The sequence below is a fragment of the Oncorhynchus gorbuscha genome, linkage group LG07 (genome assembly GCF_021184085.1).
Source record: "Oncorhynchus gorbuscha isolate QuinsamMale2020 ecotype Even-year linkage group LG07, OgorEven_v1.0, whole genome shotgun sequence".
NCBI lineage: Eukaryota > Metazoa > Chordata > Actinopteri > Salmoniformes > Salmonidae > Oncorhynchus > Oncorhynchus gorbuscha.
The window spans coordinates 51031627-51051589 of NC_060179.1; the positions used below are offsets into that span (position 1 = coordinate 51031627).

The following is a 19963-nucleotide window of genomic DNA, read 5'->3' on the forward strand; positions in this document are numbered from 1 at the left end:
ATTCAATTATTTTATCCGCTCTGAAGATTCACTGTATATTGTTTATGTGCAGTTAGGAGGGACATTTTCTAATGTAGCTCATTGAATGCTTTTCGCAGTGAGAGCATTTGTACGGGTCTTTCAGCCTGGCAGTTCTCTTTGACTCTATTTCTTTGTCGGGTTAGTCGGCTCATCCACCATCAACTCTGTTTGACAGTTAAACAAGACGATCCCTCTCATTGTTTGCACTAAGGGGGGCCTATTTGGTTAAAAAAATTGGAGTAGATAATTGCATTTTAGAAGAATGAACACAAGCTACATAATTTCAATGCTGTTGTTTACGAGATCACAGTATGCATAAGTAATATTTTGATGGTGACCATCACCATTCCTAATAGGCTGAGTTTTTTAGCTTTTCTTTTAGGGATGTCGCTATTTCCCAGTTTGCTGCACATTAGGCCTACTTCCTGGTGACCGATTTAAAAGAGCAACTGCTGTATGTATTAGCCCTATGTGTATGAAGTGCCTTATGAGGGTCCACATTCGTTACAGAATGTATTTGATTTGAATTATTTTCTACTCAAGGACAATAAAGTTTATCTTAACAAGGTCAAATGTTGAAAATGTTGTCTTCTGTGACCCCCTCTTCTCTCGGGATTCCATGTTGTTTTTAAGACCGTGACACATCCATCACAGGGCTAAGTATAAGTAAGTGCTTTAATGATTATTGTGGTAAACAGTTTATAATGGTAAGTTTGGTTTATAATGGTTCACTCTCACTTTGTCCTCCTACTCATGGGTTCCCAAACTCCTCTTTGTTGTCCCTCATACCTCCTCTACCTTTGTTGTACCTTTGTTGTACCCCAAAGACCTGTAAATACACTGTAGTTGCTTGTGTGTGTGTTTTCTGGATGTTAACACTGTTTGTTGGCAGCTTTTGATCAGTAGGGCTAAAGTCTGGGAGGCTGCTGTTGAAAGGGGCCCCACAGTACCCCCACAGACCTCAAACACACCCCCTGGTGGTCCATGTACACCACCCAGTGTCCAGTTGCTTTTTCGCCCTTTAAATAACTGTGCTGGGACTCTTACCCTGGATCTGATGTGCTGCCCAATGATTTCTCCAACAGTTTCTATATTATAGTTTTTTTGTGATCTTTAGTGAGATTAAAGTTGTTTTAGTAACTTGTGTACAGTACCTTCAGAAAGTATTCAAACCCTTTGACTTTTTCCACATTCTGTTGTGTTATAACGTGGGATTCAAATGGATTAAGTCATTTTTTTTTTTGTCAACGATCTACACAAAATACTTGAATGTCAGTCAGTGTTTATTTTCCTTTTTTTATAATAAAAAATATCTTGATTAGATACTGTAACTCAGGGTTCCCCAACTACAGTGCACTCGGAAAGTATTCAGAACCCTTCTTTGCGAATCATTGGAAAACTTTCATGGTCTTTGTATCTGTGCTTGACATTCACTGCTTGGCTAATTGTATGTGTGGTGTACAGAGATAGGGTAGTCATTTAAAAAGAATGTTTTACACTATTATTGCACACAGAGTGAGTCCATTCAACTTATTATTAAACACATTTGTACTCTTGAACTTATTTAGGCTTGCCATAACAAATACCTTTTGACTAAAGACATTTCAGCTTTTCATGTTTTATTAATTTGTAAACATTTCTAAAAACATAATTACACTTTGACATTATGGGTTATTGTGTGCAGATCAGTGTAATCTCATCTCAATGTAAATTTAAATTCAGTTTAACACAACAAATGTCGAAAAAGTAAATGGGTGTGAGTACTTTCTGAAGGCACTGTACTCAGTAACCAAGTCACCAATAAAGGACAGAAGACAGTGTGGTTTGTCTTTCTGTAATAAGTGCATATCTTCTCGTGAACAAACAGGTCAGAGACCCAGAGCATACTACATCAAGATGAGGGGAATATAAACATATAAAGTGCTAAATGTGTTATGTGCATGTTCCCTTGACACACTCTAACATGACTAACTCACTATTTGTGGGAATGAAGAAGTGTAAGCAAGAGCAGGGGCGGTGAGTGTGTACGTCATAGAACAGTCCTCAAAAAAGGTTGCTTCTGTGTCAAGGCTCAGTTTGCAGGACTCCACCCGTAGGGGTAGGTCTCGAGTGGACAGCCATACCCTCTGCCTGAGACGATGCTGGGGTCCGGTGGCGGTCCGCTTGTCGTCGATACCTGCAGGTGGTCTTGAGAAGAGCCGACCGGGCTCACTTCTAGGTATGGCGATAGCAGAGGACAAACATCTGGACAGAGGGTATGCCGACCTCTTGCTCCGGGAAGAGCGGGGGCTGTTAACCCAGGGAACACTCAAAAGGCGAGAGCCCAGTGGCAGAGCAGGGGAGGGTGTTGCGGGCATATTCAACCCACATGAGTTTCTGGCTCCAGGTCTTTATTGGCTCGCTCCAACTGGCCGTTGGACTGAGGGTGGAACACTGAGGACAGGCTGACCCACGACCCAATGAGCGTGCCGAATGCCTTCCAGAACTGAGAGGAGAACTGAGGACCCCGGTCGGAGACCAGGTCCACTGGTAGTCCATGAATCTGGAAGACGTGCTGCACCATGAGTTTGGGCCGTCTCTTTGGCAGAGGGTAACTTGGGAGGGGAATGAAGTGGTCGGGTTTATAAAACCGGTCCACTACTGTCAAGATGGCGGTGTTGCCATCAGACAGAGGAAGACCCGTGACGAAGTCCAGGGTATGTGAGACCAGGGACAGTGAGGGACAGGCAGTGGTTGAAGGAGACCAGCTGGAGCTTTCCGAGGAGTCTTATTCTGTGCTCAGACCGTGCAGGCAGGGACGAACGTGGAGACGTCCGGGACCATGGTCGGCCACCATAGCATTGCCGCACAAAGGAAAGTGTCCGACGGCATCCCGGGTGGCAGGCAAGCCTGGAGGAGTGGCCCCGCTCCAGGATCAAGGAGTGGACAGCGCCAGGAACAAACATCCGGTTATTGAGGTCCCGGTCAGCAGCTGGGGACCACGTGAATGGAACCTTGGGAGAAGTGAGTGCAGACGGGGGTAACCCAGGGTGCTGTAGGCCTGGATAAAGCGCCAATTAAAGTTGGCAAATCCCAGGAAACGTTGCAGCTGCACTCTTGATGTAGGCTGGAGCCCCACTCTCACCTTCCCGGGATCCATCTGTAGTGATGATGTTACCAAGGAAGGGGATGGTGGAACGATGGATTTCGCATTTCTCCACTTTCATGAAAAGCTGGTTTTCCAGGAGACACTGGAGGACCTGTCGGACGTGGAGCATGTTTTCTTGGGCTGAGTTGGAGAAAACGAGGATGTAGATGAAGACGAACCGGTTCAACATGTCACGGAGAACGTCATTGACTAGGGCCTGGAACACTGCTGGGGTATTGGAAGGCCAAATGGCATGACCAGATATTCGTATTGACCACTGGCCATGTTGAGTGCAGTCTTTGAGTGCAGTCTTTCACTCATCCCCTCCCGTGTCCGCACCAGGTGGTCCAACTTGGAGAAAACGGTGGCCCCCTGAAGCGGCTTGAAAGCTGAGGTGATGAGTGGTAGCGGGTAGCAGTTCTTCACCGTGATGTCATTGTGGTCCCAGTAGTCAATGCACAGGCACAGTGTTTTGTACGTCTTCTCCACAAAGAAGGGCAGATACTTCCTGCAGCTTGCTGTATAGCCTTCGTCTCCGGATCCAAACCTTAACCTCAAAACCTTCTTCACCTCAGCCACGAACTCCTCCAGACTGAAGCATATGACCGGCTGTTGTTCCACACGGCTGTAGCCCAGATAACATCAACGTGATAAGGTACGCTATCTTTGAACAGACCGAGGGGAAGGAGGAGGGCTGCAGCTTGAAGATGAGAGAACACTGCGCAAGAAACGCCCGACAGGTTCCCGACTCTCCAGGAAGCATTCCGGGGGAGGTAAGCGAACAGCCGGGTTACTGAGGGGCTGGGTGGTTCAGTCGTGGTAGGCTGCCTGACCGACAACCCGTGGAATTGCTCCAGCAAGGGGTACAACGCGTGGTCATAGCGTTTGGCCATGTCTAGAACCCTTCCATAGGAACACAAAACAACTCCTCGTGCCTTCCAATGGTGGCTCCTTGGGAGGAGACGGTGTTGCGGTGCTGGTCCGAGTATGCTGGGTCCGTCATGGCCAGTTCGTGCTGTCAAGGCTCAGGAGAAGATGCAGACACTTTCGAAGTAACAAAAGTTTATTACAAAATCGCGGCAGGCAAATGACAGGTCAAGGGCAGGCAGAGGTCAGTAGTCCAGAGCAGAGTCCGAAAGGTACAGAACAAGGCAGGCTGAGGGTCAGGGCAGACAGAATGGTCAAAACCATGAAAGCTAGAAAATAGGAACTAGAGAAAGAAAGGAGCACAGTAGGCTTGACGAAACAAAACAAACAGGCAACAGACAAACATAGAGCACAGTTATAAATACACTGGGGATAATGTGGAAGATGGGAGACACCTGGGGTGGGGTGGAGACGAGCAAAAAGAAAGGTGAAACAGATCAGGGTGTTGTTACATTATGCTTTGCAGATGCACATTTGTTGTCCCCTCACATGGCTATGTGATGTATACCACATATAGCAAACTGCATTTTCAGTATCTCCTCAACCCAGTTGTTTTGTGTTTCTATGGGTGAAGTATGGTGGAATCTCAGGTTTATAGCTCTGCTGACAGTAGTGATATCAACTACAATACAAACCATAAGTGGTTGTGGCTCAGTAACTTTCCATCGTCTGCTGAGCTGTTATCTTATAAACCAGGAAAAGCAAGCCTGTGAGATTCTGATCAATTGCTATCAGGATGATTCAAATCCCACTTCACACCTCTCAGTAATACTTTTACATTAAAGGTGTGTTTAAAAAAGTTTTAACGGTTCTTACATTTAATACTATATCTAGTGGATGAATTGAGTCCAAATCCTGCTAGTGATTATGGTATGCATTTCATATAAATTAGGTTTCACGTTCGCTTCATATAATATGTTTCAGTTAAGGTCACGGTTGTTCAGTGCCAGGGGTCTTGTGGTCCTTTGAAGAGATTGTTTCTGGTAATTACACAGACCTAACCGGCATTCTGCTAATTAACCACCCTCTCTCTCCCACTTCCTGTGTAGCCTGTGGGAGGGATCAGGTGGTCATTAGGACTGCAACGTAGGGGCTTAGTCGTTCACCTCAGATTACCACAAAGTAAAAAAAATAATGACATGTTTGTAAGATGCTTCATTCCTTTTCTATCTCCTTTTTATTCTCTCTGAGACATTACATTCAAAGGTACCAGTTATTTGATATTGACTGAAGAACATGAGCACTCATCCAGACTTTCTGTCTGCTTTATCTATAATGGCTACTAAACATTTCCTTTACTATACTGTTTTTGAAATGGTTTTCCAAGCCAGTCATTCAATAATGAAGCAACAAGATATGAGGGGTTCCATTATGTTGTTTATTGGTATTGCTGTGATGCAGTCAAAGGTATGAGCAGATTGTATGGCTAGAACTAACCTTTTTTTAATATAACACACAATACAGCCAAGCAGATTGTATGGCTAGAACTAACCTTTTTTTAATATAACACACAATACAGCCAAGCAGATTGTATGGCTAGAACTAACCTTTTTTTAATATAACACACAATACAGCCAAGCAGATTGTATGGCTAGAACTAACCTTTTTTAATATAACACACAATACAGCCAAGCAGATTGTATGGCTAGAACTAACCTTTTTTAATATAACACACAATACAGCCAAGCAGATTGTATGGCTAGAACTAACCTTTTTTTAATATAACACACAATACAGCCAAGCAGATTGTATGGCTAGAACTAACCTTTTTTTAATATAACACACAATACAGCCAAGCAGATTGTATGGCTAGAACTAACCTTTTTTTAGTATAGCACACAATACAGCCAAGCAGATTGTATGGCTAGAACTTTTTCATTATATTTCATTATATCACAACGGTTTGATTTGTCTTATCTTAGCAATTTCTTCTCAGCTAGCTACATAGCCGTCTTTGTATCAAAGATAATTGCGTAATTATCGTATTTCGCCGTCCTAACGTAGTCTTCACTAGCCAGCTAGCTAACGTCCACTGATTAGCTGCACTGGAGAAACTGTTACACTCAACTGAACGACTTGATCAGTGTAGTGTTAGCTAGCTACATAGCTGTCTTTGCTGTCTTCGTATCATCGTATCATCGTATCCAAGATAATTGTGTTGTTTAGGTTTAGAGTGTGTAGTCTTAGAGTGATTATCTTAATTTACCGAGGTTAGCTAGCCAGCTATTTGTCGTCCTTAACGTAGGTGACTCTGCTAGCTAGCCAACAGCTAGCCAACGCTAGCCAACGTCTTCTGTATAGAACTCAACTACCCGGTCGCATTCACAGGTTGTATCACATTTTCACTTCATTTTCATTACAGTACAACGGTTTGATTTGTTTGATCGTAGCTAGCTACTTAGCTAGCTACATAGCCGTCTTTGTATCAAAGATAATTGTGTAGTCTAGAGCGATTTTCTAGGTTCGCTAGCCATCTATTGTCGTTCTTTTAACGCAACGTAACGTAAACAACACTGCTAGCTAGCCTGCTAGCCCCGAATAGCAACACTGCAGAAACTATTACACTCAACGGAACGACTTGATTAGTGTAGTGTCAACAACGCACCCACTGCCAGCTGACCTACTTCAGCAGTACTGTATCATTTTAATCATTTTAGTCAATAAGATTCTTGCTACGTAGCTTAACTTTCTGAACATTCGAGACGTGTAGTCCACTTGTCATTCCAATCTCCTTTGCATTAGCGTAGCCTCTTCTGTAGCCTGTCAACTATGTGTCGGTTTATCCCTGTTCTCTCCTCTCTGCACAGACCATACAAACGCTCCTCACCGCGTGGCCGCGGCCACCCTACTCTGGTGGTCCCAGCGCGCACGACCCACGTGGAGTTCCAGGTCTCCGGTAGCCTCTGGAACTGCCAATCTGCGGTCAACAAGGCAGAGTTCATCTCAGCCCATGCCTCCCTCCAGTCCCTCGACTTCTTGGCCCTGACGGAAACATGGATCACCACAGACAACACTGCTACTCCTACTGCTCTCTCTTCGTCCGCCCACGTGTTCTCGCACACCCCGAGAGCGTCTGGTCAGCGGGGTGGTGGCACGGGATCCTCATCTCTCCCAAGTGGTCATTCTCTCTTTCTCCCTTACCCATCTGTCTATCGCCTCCTTTGAATTCCATGCTGTCACAGTTACTAGCCCTTTCAAGCTTAACATCCTTATCATTTATCGCCCTCCAGGTTCCCTCGGAGAGTTCATCAATGAGCTTGATGCCTTGATAAGCTCCTTTCCTGAGGACGGCTCACCTCTCACAGTTCTGGGCGACTTTAACCTCCCCACGTCTACCTTTGACTCTTTCCTCTCTGCCTCCTTCTTTCCACTCCTCTCCTCTTTTGACCTCACCCTCTCACCTTCCCCCCCTACTCACAAGGCAGGCAATACGCTCGACCTCATCCTTACTAGATGCTGTTCTTCCACTAACCTCATTGCAACTCCCCTCCAAGTCTCCGACCACTGCCTTGTATCCTTTTCCCTCTCGCTCTCATCCAACACCTCCCACACTGCCCCTACTCGGATGGTATCGCGCCGTCCCAACCTTCGCTCTCTCCCCCGCTACTCTCTCCTCTTCCATCCTATCATCTCTTCCCTCCGCTCAAACCTTCTCCCACCTATCTCCTGATTCTGCCTCCTCAACCCTCCTCTCCTCCCTCTCTGCATCCCTTGACTCTCTATGTCCCCTATCCTCCAGGCCGGCTCGGTCCTCCCCTCCCGCTCCGTGGCTCGATGACTCATTGCGAGCTCACAGAACAGGGCTCCGGGCAGCCGAGCGGAAATGGAGGAAAACTCGCCTCCCTGCGGACCTGGCATCCTTTCACTCCCTCCTCTCTACATTTTCCTCCTCTGTCTCTGCTGCTAAAGCCACTTTCTACCACGCTAAATTCCAAGCTTCTGCCTCCAACCCTAGGAAGCTCTTTGCCACCTTCTCCTCCCTCCTGAATCCTCCGCCCCCTCCCCCCTCCTCCCTCTCTGCAGATGACTTCGTCAACCATTTTGAAAAGAAGGTCGACGACATCCGATCCTCGTTTGCTAAGTCAAACGACACCGCTGGTTCTGCTCACACTGCCCTACCCTGTGCTCTGACCTCTTTCTCCCCTCTCTCTCCAGATGAAATCTCGCGTCTTGTGACGGCCGGCCGCCCAACAACCTGCCCGCTTGACCCTATCCCCTCCTCTCTTCTCCAGACCATTTCCGGAGACCTTCTCCCTTACCTCACCTCGCTCATCAACTCATCCCTGACCGTTGGCTACGTCCCTTCCGTCTTCAAGAGAGCGAGAGTTGCACCCCTTCTGAAAAAACCTACACTCGATCCCTCCGATGTCAACAATTACAGACCAGTATCCCTTCTTTCTTTTCTCTCCAAAACTCTTGAACGTGCCGTCCTTGGCCAGCTCTCCCGCTATCTCTCTCTGAATGACCTTCTTGATCCAAATCAGTCAGGTTTCAAGACTAGTCATTCAACTGAGACTGCTCTCCTCTGTATCACGGAGGCGCTCCGCACTGCTAAAGCTAACTCTCTCTCCTCTGCTCTCATCCTTCTAGATCTATCGGCTGCCTTCGATACTGTGAACCATCAGATCCTCCTCTCCACCCTCTCCGAGTTGGGCATCTCCGGCGCGGCCCACGCTTGGATTGCGTCCTACCTGACAGGTCGCTCCTACCAGGTGGCGTGGCGAGAATCTGTCTCCTCACCACGCGCTCTCACCACTGGTGTCCCCCAGGGCTCTGTTCTTGGCCCTCTCCTATTCTCGCTATACACCAAGTCACTTGGCTCTGTCATAACCTCACATGGTCTCTCTTATCATTGCTATGCAGACGACACACAATTAATCTTCTCCTTTCCCCCTTCTGATGACCAGGTGGCGAATCGCATCTCTGCATGTCTGGCAGACATATCAGTGTGGATGACGGATCACCACCTCAAGCTGAACCTCGGCAAGACGGAGCTGCTCTTCCTCCCGGGGAAGGACTGCCCGTTCCATGATCTCGCCATCACGGTTGACAACTCCATTGTGTCCTCCTCCCAGAGCGCCAAGAACCTTGGCGTGATCCTGGACAACACCCTGTCGTTCTCAACTAACATCAAGGCGGTGGCCCGTTCCTGTAGGTTCATGCTCTACAACATCCGCAGAGTACGACCCTGCCTCACACAGGAAGCGGCGCAGGTCCTAATCCAGGCACTTGTCATCTCCCGTCTGGATTACTGCAACTCGCTGTTGGCTGGGCTCCCTGCCTGTGCCATTAAACCCCTTCAACTCATCCAGAACGCCGCAGCCCGTCTGGTGTTCAACCTTCCCAAGTTCTCTCACGTCACCCCGCTCCTCCGTTCTCTCCACTGGCTTCCAGTTGAAGCTCGCATCCGCTACAAGACCATGGTGCTTGCCTACGGAGCTGTGAGGGGAACGGCACCTCAGTACCTCCAGGCTCTGATCAGGCCCTACACCCAAACAAGGGCACTGCGTTCATCCACCTCTGGCCTGCTCTCCTCCCTACCACTGAGGAAGTACAGCTCCCGCTCAGCCCAGTCAAAACTGTTTGCTGCCCTGGCCCCCAATGGTGGAACAAACTCCCTCACGACGCCAGGACAGCGGAGTCAATCACCACCTTCCGGAGACACCTGAAACCCCACCTCTTTAAGGAATACCTAGGATAGGTTAAGTAATCCCTCTCACCCCACCCCCCCTAAGTTTTAGATGCACTATTGTTAAGTGACTGTCCCACTGGATGTCATAAGGTGATTGCACCAATTTGTAAGTCGCTCTGGATAAGAGCGTCTGCTAAATGACTTAAATGTAATGTAAATGTAACCGTTTTTTAATATAACACACAATACAGCCAAGCAGCGTAGACACACAGCATCACACTAACATCACATTTTCATATGGAGCTTCAGGGTCTTCAAGCTTTACCTCCTCCTTCAGGTGGTTTGCTCTGGTCAGGGTCTACCCCTCTTCCCGCTGGTGGACTCATCCTTCTTCCTCTGGCCAGTAGAACCCATTTCTTTGCCAATGGGCTTCCTTTTCTGGTCACGTAGAGCTGCAGAGGTTGGCTTGTCCTTGAGTCTGGTTCACAGTAGTCAGGCAGGGAGGCCAGACAGCGGTAGTTCCCTGAGTACAACAGGGAGATGGGCTTTGAGGGTCAGGTAGGACATCCCTGTTGCTGGGCCGGTGTGGTTCCAGGCGAGGGTTTGTCTAGCCTGGGTTTCAGAAACAACCTGCAAGTGCACACAGGTAGAGTTGCCTTCATCCCTGCACCATGCCACTGTGGGCTCCACCTTGTTGCTATACCATCTCACCCTACAGGACAGAGTGATGGAGCCGGAGACTGGGGCACTCCACTAACAACCCTCAGACACAGAATCCTCCATTTCACAATCTCTCACATCGTTGACCATGACCTCGATGGGATGGCTTACCGAGGGCATGTCCTCACACCTGTACAGTCCTGCGTCATCCATAGATGTGTTGTTGAAATGCAGGAATGAAATGCCAGATTTGTTTGTCCGCTAGGTTTGGATGTGGATGTTAGCTGTTCAGCTCAGAGTAGCGAAGTTGTTGAAGTCGTTCTGTTTTGACCATGTGCTTTTTGGTAGGACACTGCAGAATATGTGCATTTAATTTCCAGATGCTTGTTGATGAAAGCTTTAAACACCGTGTTTGGAGGTACTCTGGGTCAAGAATCACAATCTTGTCCTGTTGATGGAAATGATCAAAGTCTTTAGCCTGGTTATTATTTTAACATCTGGGGCGCAACAAGCCCCACAGAACAACAATAAGATGTACCTCTTTGAAGTTTAAACACTTGAGAATTTGGTTAAGAAAAGTCTACCTTGACTTTTAGTCAGGTTACTAGTCTACCTTGAAGCTGTTTCCCCAATAGGATAATGATATTGCCAGCCAAGCCTCTGCTCCCATTAGTTTAATGTAGGCCCATTCTCTTTGCTGTATCCTTGGTACTTTGTTTGCTAGTGATGCTTAAGTAACTAAATGTTCAGCTCTTTTCTCTTGTTTAGGGCCAACACTTTCACAGGCGTGTGGTAACTGGTCAGCCAATTCTTGCTGAAGAAGTGATTATTACAAATGGAGGCTATTTTCTGATTTGGTGGTTTTCAAAGACCTTTGTCTGCAAATAGACATGGGCCCAAGCCTAATTTCATCTTAAGCATTGTTACATGTTGAGACATAGGTCCTAGGATATCCAACACTGTGCATCATGTGACCACATAGACCATTGTCACTCATACTTTCATATAGTACTCGTGCCCTTTCAGCTCCCAGCTCATACTGTGAATTGGGGACCTGTGGTTTTGAGGTACACTACCATTCAAAAGTTTGGGGTCACTTAGACATTTCCTTGTTATTGAAAGAAAATCATAATTTTGTCCATTAAAATAACCTAAAAATGATCAGAACATCATTTAAAACATTGTTAATGTTGTAAATGACTATTGTAGCTGGAAATGACAGATTTATAGAATATCTACATAGGCATACAGAGGCCCATTATCAGCAACCATCACTCCTGTGTTCCAATGGCACGTTGTGTTAGCTAATCCAAGTTTATCATTTTAAAAGGCTAATTGATCATTAGAAAATCCTTTTGCAATTATGTTAGTACAGCTGAAAACTGTCGTCCTGATTAAAGAAGCAATTAAATTGTCCGCCTTGAAACTAGTTGAGTATCTGGAGCATCAGCATTTGTGGGTTCGATTACAGGCCCAAAATGGCCAGAAACGAACTACTTTCTTCTGAAACTCGCCCGTATATTCCTGTTCGGAGAAATTAAGGCTATTCCATGTGAGACATTGCCAAGAAACTAAAGATCTGTTACAACACTGTGCACTAATCCCTTCACACAACAGAGCAAACGGGCCCCAACCAGAATAGATATTGCAATGTTCATAACACCTCGGTGAACTGTTGGAAACATAGAAATAAAATTAGTAATCAGACTATTTTTGGTGTTTGACATGACAACTAAGGAAAAAAGCAGGTACAGTAGAAGTTGTTGTGACAGGGTAGGGAAAAAAGTGTTGATCAGAGTTTCCAATGGGACCCTTATTAGGGGACCCTTATTACATGGCTTTTTACAAAACATTTAGATTAGAATTCAGTGTACAAAGACGTGTTCACACAACCCTGATCTAATGGATTATGATTTGCAACATTCACAGACCGAATGCCAAAATGCCACTTGTTTATGCTGGGAAATAACTTATGCACAATGTATGCATAATGTACAGTTGTGGCCAAAAGTTTTGAGAATGACACAAATATACATTTTCACAAAGTCTGCTGCCTCAGTTTATATGATGGCAATTTGCATGTACTCCAGAATGTTATGAAGAGTGATCAGATGAATTGCAATTAATTGCAAAGTCCCTCTTTACCATGCAAATGAACTGAATCCCCCAAAAACATTTCTACTGCATTTCAGCCCTGCCACAAAAGGACCAGCTGACATCATGTCAGTGATTCTCCTGTTAACACAGGTGTGAGTGTTGTTGAGGACAAGGCTGGAGATCACTCTGTCATGCTGATTGAGTTTTAATAACAGACTGGAAGCTTCAAAAGGAGGGTGGTGCTTGGAATCATTGTTCATTCTCTGTCAACCGTGGCTACCTGCAAGGAAACACATGCCGTCATCATTGCTTTGCACAAAAGGGCTTCACAGGCAAGGCTATTGCTGCCAGTAAGATTGCACCTTAATCAACCATTTATCAGATCATCAAGAACTTCAGTTGTTGTGAAGAAGGCTTCAGGGTGCCCAAGAAAGTCCAGCAAGCGCCAGGACTGTCTCCTAAAGTTGATTCAGCTGTGGGATCGGATACCACCAGTACAGAGCTTGCTCGGGAATGGCAGCAGGCAGGTGAGTGCATCTGCACGCACAGTGAGGCAAAGACTTTTGGAGGATGGCCTGGTTTCAAGAAAGGCAGCAAAGAAGCCACTTCTCTCCAGGAAAAACATCAGGGACAGACTGTTGTTCTGCAAAAGGTACAGGGATTGGACTGCTGAGGACTGGGGTAAGCATTTTCTCTGATGAATCCCCTTTCTGATTGTTTGGGGCATCCTGAAAAAAGATTGTCTGGAGAAGACAAGGTGAGCAAGGTGAGCGCTACCATGAGTCCTGTGTCATGGCAACAGTAAAGCATCCTGAGACCATTCATGTGTGGGGTTGCTTTTCAGCCAAGGGAGTGGGCTCACAATTTTGCCTAAGAACACAGCCATGAATAAAGAATGGTATCAGCACATCCTCTGAGAGCAACTTCTCCCAACCATCCAGGAACAGTTTGGTGACGAACAATGCCTTTTCCAGCATCATGAAGCTCCTTGCCATAAGGCAAAAGTGATACATTCTGACAAACTCCAAGCAGTGATTATGCAAGAATGGGCTGCCATCAGTCAGGATGTGGCCCAGAAGTTAATTGACAGCATGCAGGGCAGATTGCAGAGGTCTTGAAAAGAAGGGTCAACACTGCAAATATTGACTCTTTGCAAAAACTTCATGTAATTGTCAATAAAAGCCTTTGACACTTATGAAATGCTTGTAATTATACTTCAGTATTCCATAGTAACATCTGACAAAAATATCTGAAGACACTGAGGCAGCAAACTTTGTGGAAATTAACATTTGTGTCATTCTCAAAACACTTGGCCACGACTGTACAGTACCTTCAGAAATGATTTACTACCCCTTTTCTCTACTTTTTCTACATGTTGTTGTTTTACAGCCTAAATGTAAAATTGATTACATTTAGATTTTGTGTCACTGATCTACACACAACACCCCATACTGTCAAAGTGGAATTATGTTTTTAGAAATATTTACAAATTAATAAAAAATTAAAAGCTGAAATGTCTTGAGTCAATAAGTATTCCACCCTTTTGTTATTGCAAGCCTAAATAAGTTCAGGAGTACAATGTGCTTAACATGTCACGTAATAACTTGCATCGACTCACTCTATATGCAATAATTGTGTTTAATATAGATTTTTGAATGACTACCTCATCTCTGTACCCCGCACATACAATTATCTGTAAGGTCCCTCAGTCGATCAATGAATTTGAAACACTGATTCAACCACAAAGACCAGGGAGGTTTTCCAATGCCCCACTAAAAGGGCACCTGTTGGTAGATGGGTAAAAAAAATGAAGCAGACATTGAATTTCCTTTTGAGCATGGTAACGTTATTAATTACACTTTGGATGTTATATCAATACATTCAGTCAATTCAACTATACAAGTGACCTTCTTAACTCAGTTGCCAGAGAGGAAGGAAACAGCTCAGGGATTTCCCCATGTGGCCAATAGGGACTTTAAAACAGTTAGAGTTTAATGGCTGTGATAGGAGAAAACTGAGGATGGATCAACCACATTGTAGTTACTTTACAATATTAACAGAATTGACAACGTGAAAAGAAGGAAGTCTGTACAAAATAAAGCTCTTCCAAAACAGACATCCTGTTTGCAACAAGGCACAACAAATTGGCAAAGAAATTAACTTTGTGCTGCATACAACAAGTTATGTTTGGGGCAAATCCAGCACAACACAGCACTGAGTACCACTCTTCATATTTTCAAGCATGGTGGTGGTTGCATCATCTTATAGGAATGCTTGTCATCAGTAAGGGACAGGGAGTGTTTTAAGATAAAAATAAATGGGATAGAACAAAGCACATGCAGAATCATAGAGGAAAACCTGGTTCAGTCTGCTTTCTAATACTGCTTTCTAACAAATGCACCTTTTTTTAGGACAATAACCTAAATCACAAGGCCAAATACACACTTAGTTGCTTACCAAGACGACATTCAATGCTCCTGAGTGGCCTAGTTACAGTTTTGACTTAAATCGGTTTGAAAATCTATGGCAAGACTTGAAAATGGCTGTCTAGCAATGATCAACAACCAACTTGACTGAGCTCGAAGAATTTTAAACAGAACAATGTGGAAATATTGTACAATCCAGATGTGCAAAGCTCTTAGAGATTTACCCAGAATGACTCACACCTGTAATCGCTGCCAAAGGTGATTCTAACATGTTTTGACTCAGGAATGTGAACATTTATGTAAACGAGAGTTCTGTTTATAATTTTCAGTAAATTTGCAAAACATGTGTTTATTTTCTTTCAATTTGTCTTTATGGGGTATTGTGTGTAGATGTGTGAAAGAAAACATATATTTAATACATTTTGAATTCAGGCTGTAACATATTTTTGGGGGAATACTACGTCAAGGGGTGTAAGTACTTTCTGAAGGCACTGTACAGTATATGTTATGCATGCATTTAAATCCTATTCTATAAGTCAATGACACTGTGACATGTATGACCATGGCGTAGTAGCGGTGTAACCTATTGCTTGTGCATTTTATATAAGCCTATGGATTGTCAGTTTCTGTGTAACTCATTTCCACAAAGATCCTATTAAATTGCTATATATTTCGATTCTATATGTAATTCTATGCTTCTTTCCTTTTACATGGGCAGTTGGTTTAACACTGAGGGCTTAAAGAGCAGCCTATTTGTGGTAATACTGGCAGTATGGCACACCCCGGCATGGAGATTACGGTCTCCATTTTCTACCCAGCAGGGAGGGAAGGAATCTCCCACACTGATCAGGAACAGGGCCAGCGAGGGGTCCACTTCCAGAATACAGCACTGAGATGTGTAAAAACACTTTTTTCAGTGTGTAGGCTAGTGCTACAGAGCAACTGAGAGCAGCGTCCTTACTGATTAACCCGTGGAACCCTGTGGGAAGGGAGCTTTTGTGTGTGTGTGTGTGTGTGTGTGTGTGTGTGTGTGTGTGTGTGTGTGTGTGTGTGTGTGTGTGTGTGTGTGTGTGTGTGTGTGTGTGTGTGTGTGGGTGGGTGGGTGGGTGGGTGGGTGGGTGGGTGGGTGGGTGGGGGGTGATTGCATGGGTAAATAAGTGACTGAATGGCAGCATGAATAAAGGAATATGTCATGCAAAGCCTTTTAGAAATCTTACGGTGAGTGAACTGAGGTCTTGGCTCAGACACTTCACTTGCTCTTTACTGTCGTAAAGTAGATCAGTCTCTCTCTCTCTCTCTCTCTCTCTCTCTCTCTCTCTCTCTCTCTCTGTCTCTCAATGTTTGTGTCTCTGTGTGTTCACACCTCTGTGTGTGTGTGTGTGTTTGTCTGGCTGTCTCCCTGTGCGCATAACATCCCCCACCCCCCTTCCTCCACTCTCTGTTTACCATCTTATTAATTAGGAGGTAGAAGACATTGATTTCCTGAACAGGATGTCTCCCTGGTTCCCTCCCTGATGCCGTCATTAATCAACGGACATCTTAAAAGGCCGGCCATCGACAGGTGTCGAGACACAGCCGCCTCTTGAGAGCTATTTTTGTTTCTACTTTCTCCTGGAAGCTAACTACTTCCTTATGTGTCTCGTCTGATGCTCTCTCTATCATGTATCCTTTGTGGGGTTTGTCTGGTGGGTTCGTGTGTGTGTATGCGTATGCATGCTTCAGGATTTCCATTAGGAAAATGCATTGGGTGTGTAACCCATTAGAGTATCCACCCGCGGTGCTCAGAATAACAGAAATCACATTTAGATTATACTAATTCATCTTGCAACTCCTGTAATGTAGCAGCCGATAAAATGTAATTTTCTAACATTTACCAAAATGCTAATCGTGAGAAAACAACATTCTAAACAGCGCACCTGATGCAAGCGTTTCATTATGTGACAGATTAAAATGTCTACTAGAAATTTAGAAAGAGGGGTAATCTAAAGATGCAACAACTAGGATGAGTTGCTAAAACAGTACCTTCAGAAGTATTCACAACCGTTGACTTTTTCCACATTTTGTTGTTACAGCCTGAATTTGAAATGGATCCAATTTGATTTTTTTGTCAGTGGCCTACACACAATACCCCATAACGTCAAAGTGGAATTATGTTAAATATGTATTTGACAAATTAATTAAAAATGAAAACCTGAAAAATCTTGAGTCAACAAGTATTCAACTCCTTTGTTATGGCAATCATAGTGGTGGCTGCATCATGTTATGGGTATGCCTGTAATCGTTAAGGGCTGGGGAGTTTTTCAGGATAAAAAATAAACAGATCAATCCTGGAGGAATACTTGGTTCAGTGTGCTTTCCACCAAGACACTTGGAGATTAATTCACCTTTGATGGCGTAGCAGTGGGGATGTCTATTTTGATTGAATTGTCCTGTCCCTTGTATATATTGTTTTTCTTTATACATTTCATATATATTGGTTTTATTTTTTAAATCTCATTCTCCATCTACAGACTGAACATACGCTCCTTCAACCCGCCTCGCCCAATGTGGTATGGATCTGCTATTTTTACACTTTTGAACCGGAACACCAACTTTTTCGAACATTTTGTTAAAAATCGCGCAACATTTCAACATCCTGCTACTCATGCCAGGAATATAGTATATGCATATGATCAGTATGTGTGGATAGAAAACACTCTGAAGTTTCTAAAACTTTCTAGTTTCTAAATCACGGCTGTGACTATAACAGAACGTGTGTTTTGTGAAAAAGCCCAAGGAAAACTGATCACCAAAAAGGAAAAAGAAAATCAATGCGCCAGTTGCCTGTATTGTCTATGGCAAGGCAAAATAGCTCCCAGGTTACAAGTCCTACAGCTTCCACATGATGTCGCCAGTCTTGGCAATTGCCTTGAGGTTGTTCCTTGGTCAAATGAAGAAGAGGCAAACCATTTAAACGGAGGCTGCATTCATTGTAGCTGGGGATTTTAACAAAGCTAATCTGAAAACAAGACTCCCTAAATTTTATCAGCATATCGATTGCGCAACCAGGGGTGGTAAAACCTTGGATCATTGTTACTCTAACTTCCGCGATGCATATAAGGCCCTGCCCCGCCCCCCTTTCGGGAAAGCTGACCACGACTCCATTTTGTTGATCCCTGCCTACAGGCAGAAGCTAAAACAAGAGGCTCCCACGCTGAGGTCTGTCCAACGCTGGTCAGACCAAGCTGACTCTACACTCCAAGACTGCTTCCATCACGTGGACTGGGACATGTTTCGTATTGCGTCAGATGAAAATATTGACGAATACGCTGATTCGGTGTGCGAGTTCATTAGAACGTGCGTCGAAGATGTCGTTCCCATAGCAACGATAAAACATTCCCAAACCAGAAACCGTGGATTGATGGCAGCATTCGCGTGAAACTGAAAGCGCGAACCACTGCTTTTAATCAGGGCAAGGTGTCTGGTAACATGTCCAAATATAAACAATGCAGCTATTCCCTCCGCAAGGCTATTAAACAAGCTAAGCGTCAGTACAGAGACAAAGTGGAATCTCAATTCAATGGCTCAGACACAAGAGGCATGTGGCAGGGTCTACAGTCAATCACGGACTACAAGAAGAAACCCAGCCCAGTCACGGACCAGGATGTCTTGCTCCCAGGCAGACTAAATAACTTTTTTGCCCGCTTTGAGGACAATACAGTGCCACTGACACGGCCTTCAACGAAAACATGCGGTCTCTCCTTCACTGCAGCCGAGGTGAGTAAGACATTTAAACGTGTTACCCCTCGCAAGGCTGCAGGCCCAGACGGCATCCCCAGCCGCGCCCTCAGAGCATGCTCAGACCAGCTGGCCGGTGTGTTTACGGACATATTCAATCAATCCCTATACCAGTCTGCTGTTCCCACATGCTTCAAGAGGGCCACCATTGTTCCTGTTCCCAAGAAAGCTAAGGTAACTGAGCTAAACGACTACCGCCCCGTAGCACTCACTTCCGTCATCATGAAGTGCTTTGAGAGACTAGTCAAGGACCATATCACCTCCACCCTACCTGACACCCTAGACCCACTCCAATTTGCTTACCGCCCAAATAGGTCCACAGACGATGCAATCTCAACCACACTGCACACTGCCCTAACCCACCTGGACAAGAGGAATACCTATGTGAGAATGCTGTTCATCGACTACAGCTCGGCATTCAACACCATAGTACCCTCCAAGCTCGTCATCAAGCTCGAGACCCTGGGTCTCGACCCCGCCCTGTGCAACTGGGTACTGGACTTCCTGACGGGCCGCCCCCAGGTGGTGAGGGTAGGCAACAACATCTCCTCCCCGCTGATCCTCAACACGGGGCCCCACAAGGGTGCGTTCTGAGTCCTCTCCTGTACTCCCTGTTCACCCACGACTGCGTGGCCACGCACGCTCCAACTCAATCATCAAGTTTGCGGACGACACAACAGTGGTAGGCTTGATTACCAACAACGACGAGACGGCCTACAGGGAGGAGGTGAGGGCCCTCGGAGTGTGGTGTCAGGAAAATAACCTCACACTCAACGTCAACAAAACTAAGGAGATGATTGTGGACTTCAGGAAACAGCAGAGGGAACACCCCTATCCACATCGATGGAACAGTAGTGGAGAGGGTAGCAAGTTTTAAGTTCCTCGGCATACACATCACAGACAAACTGAATTGGTCCACTCACACTGACAGCGTCGTGAAGAAGGCGCAGCAGCGCCTCTTCAACCTCAGGAGGCTGAAGAAATTCGGCTTGTCACCAAAAGCACTCACAAACTTCTACAGATGCACAATCGAGAGCATCCTGGCGGGCTGTATCACCGCCTGGTACGGCAACTGCTCCGCCCTCAACCGTAAGGCTCTCCAGAGGGTAGTGAGGACTGCACAACGCATCACCGGGGGCAAACTACCTGCCCTCCAGGACACCTACACCACCCGATGTTACAGGAAGGCCATAAAGATCATCAAGGACATCAACCACCCGAACCACTGCCTGTTCACCCCGCTATCATCCAGAAGGCGAGGTCAGTACAGGTGCATCAAAGCTGGGACCGAGAGAC

General features: G+C 45.4%; 1 protein-coding gene across 1 annotated transcript in view; it reads left to right on the forward strand.

Moving 5' to 3' along the window:
• Positions 1 to 19963, forward strand: part of LOC124039981 (zinc transporter ZIP11-like) — a 153249-nt gene that overhangs the window by 34430 nt on the left and 98856 nt on the right. The window contains 1 exon segment of the mRNA XM_046356622.1: positions 14759 to 14763. Coding sequence (XP_046212578.1) covers positions 14759 to 14763 — 5 coding nt within the window.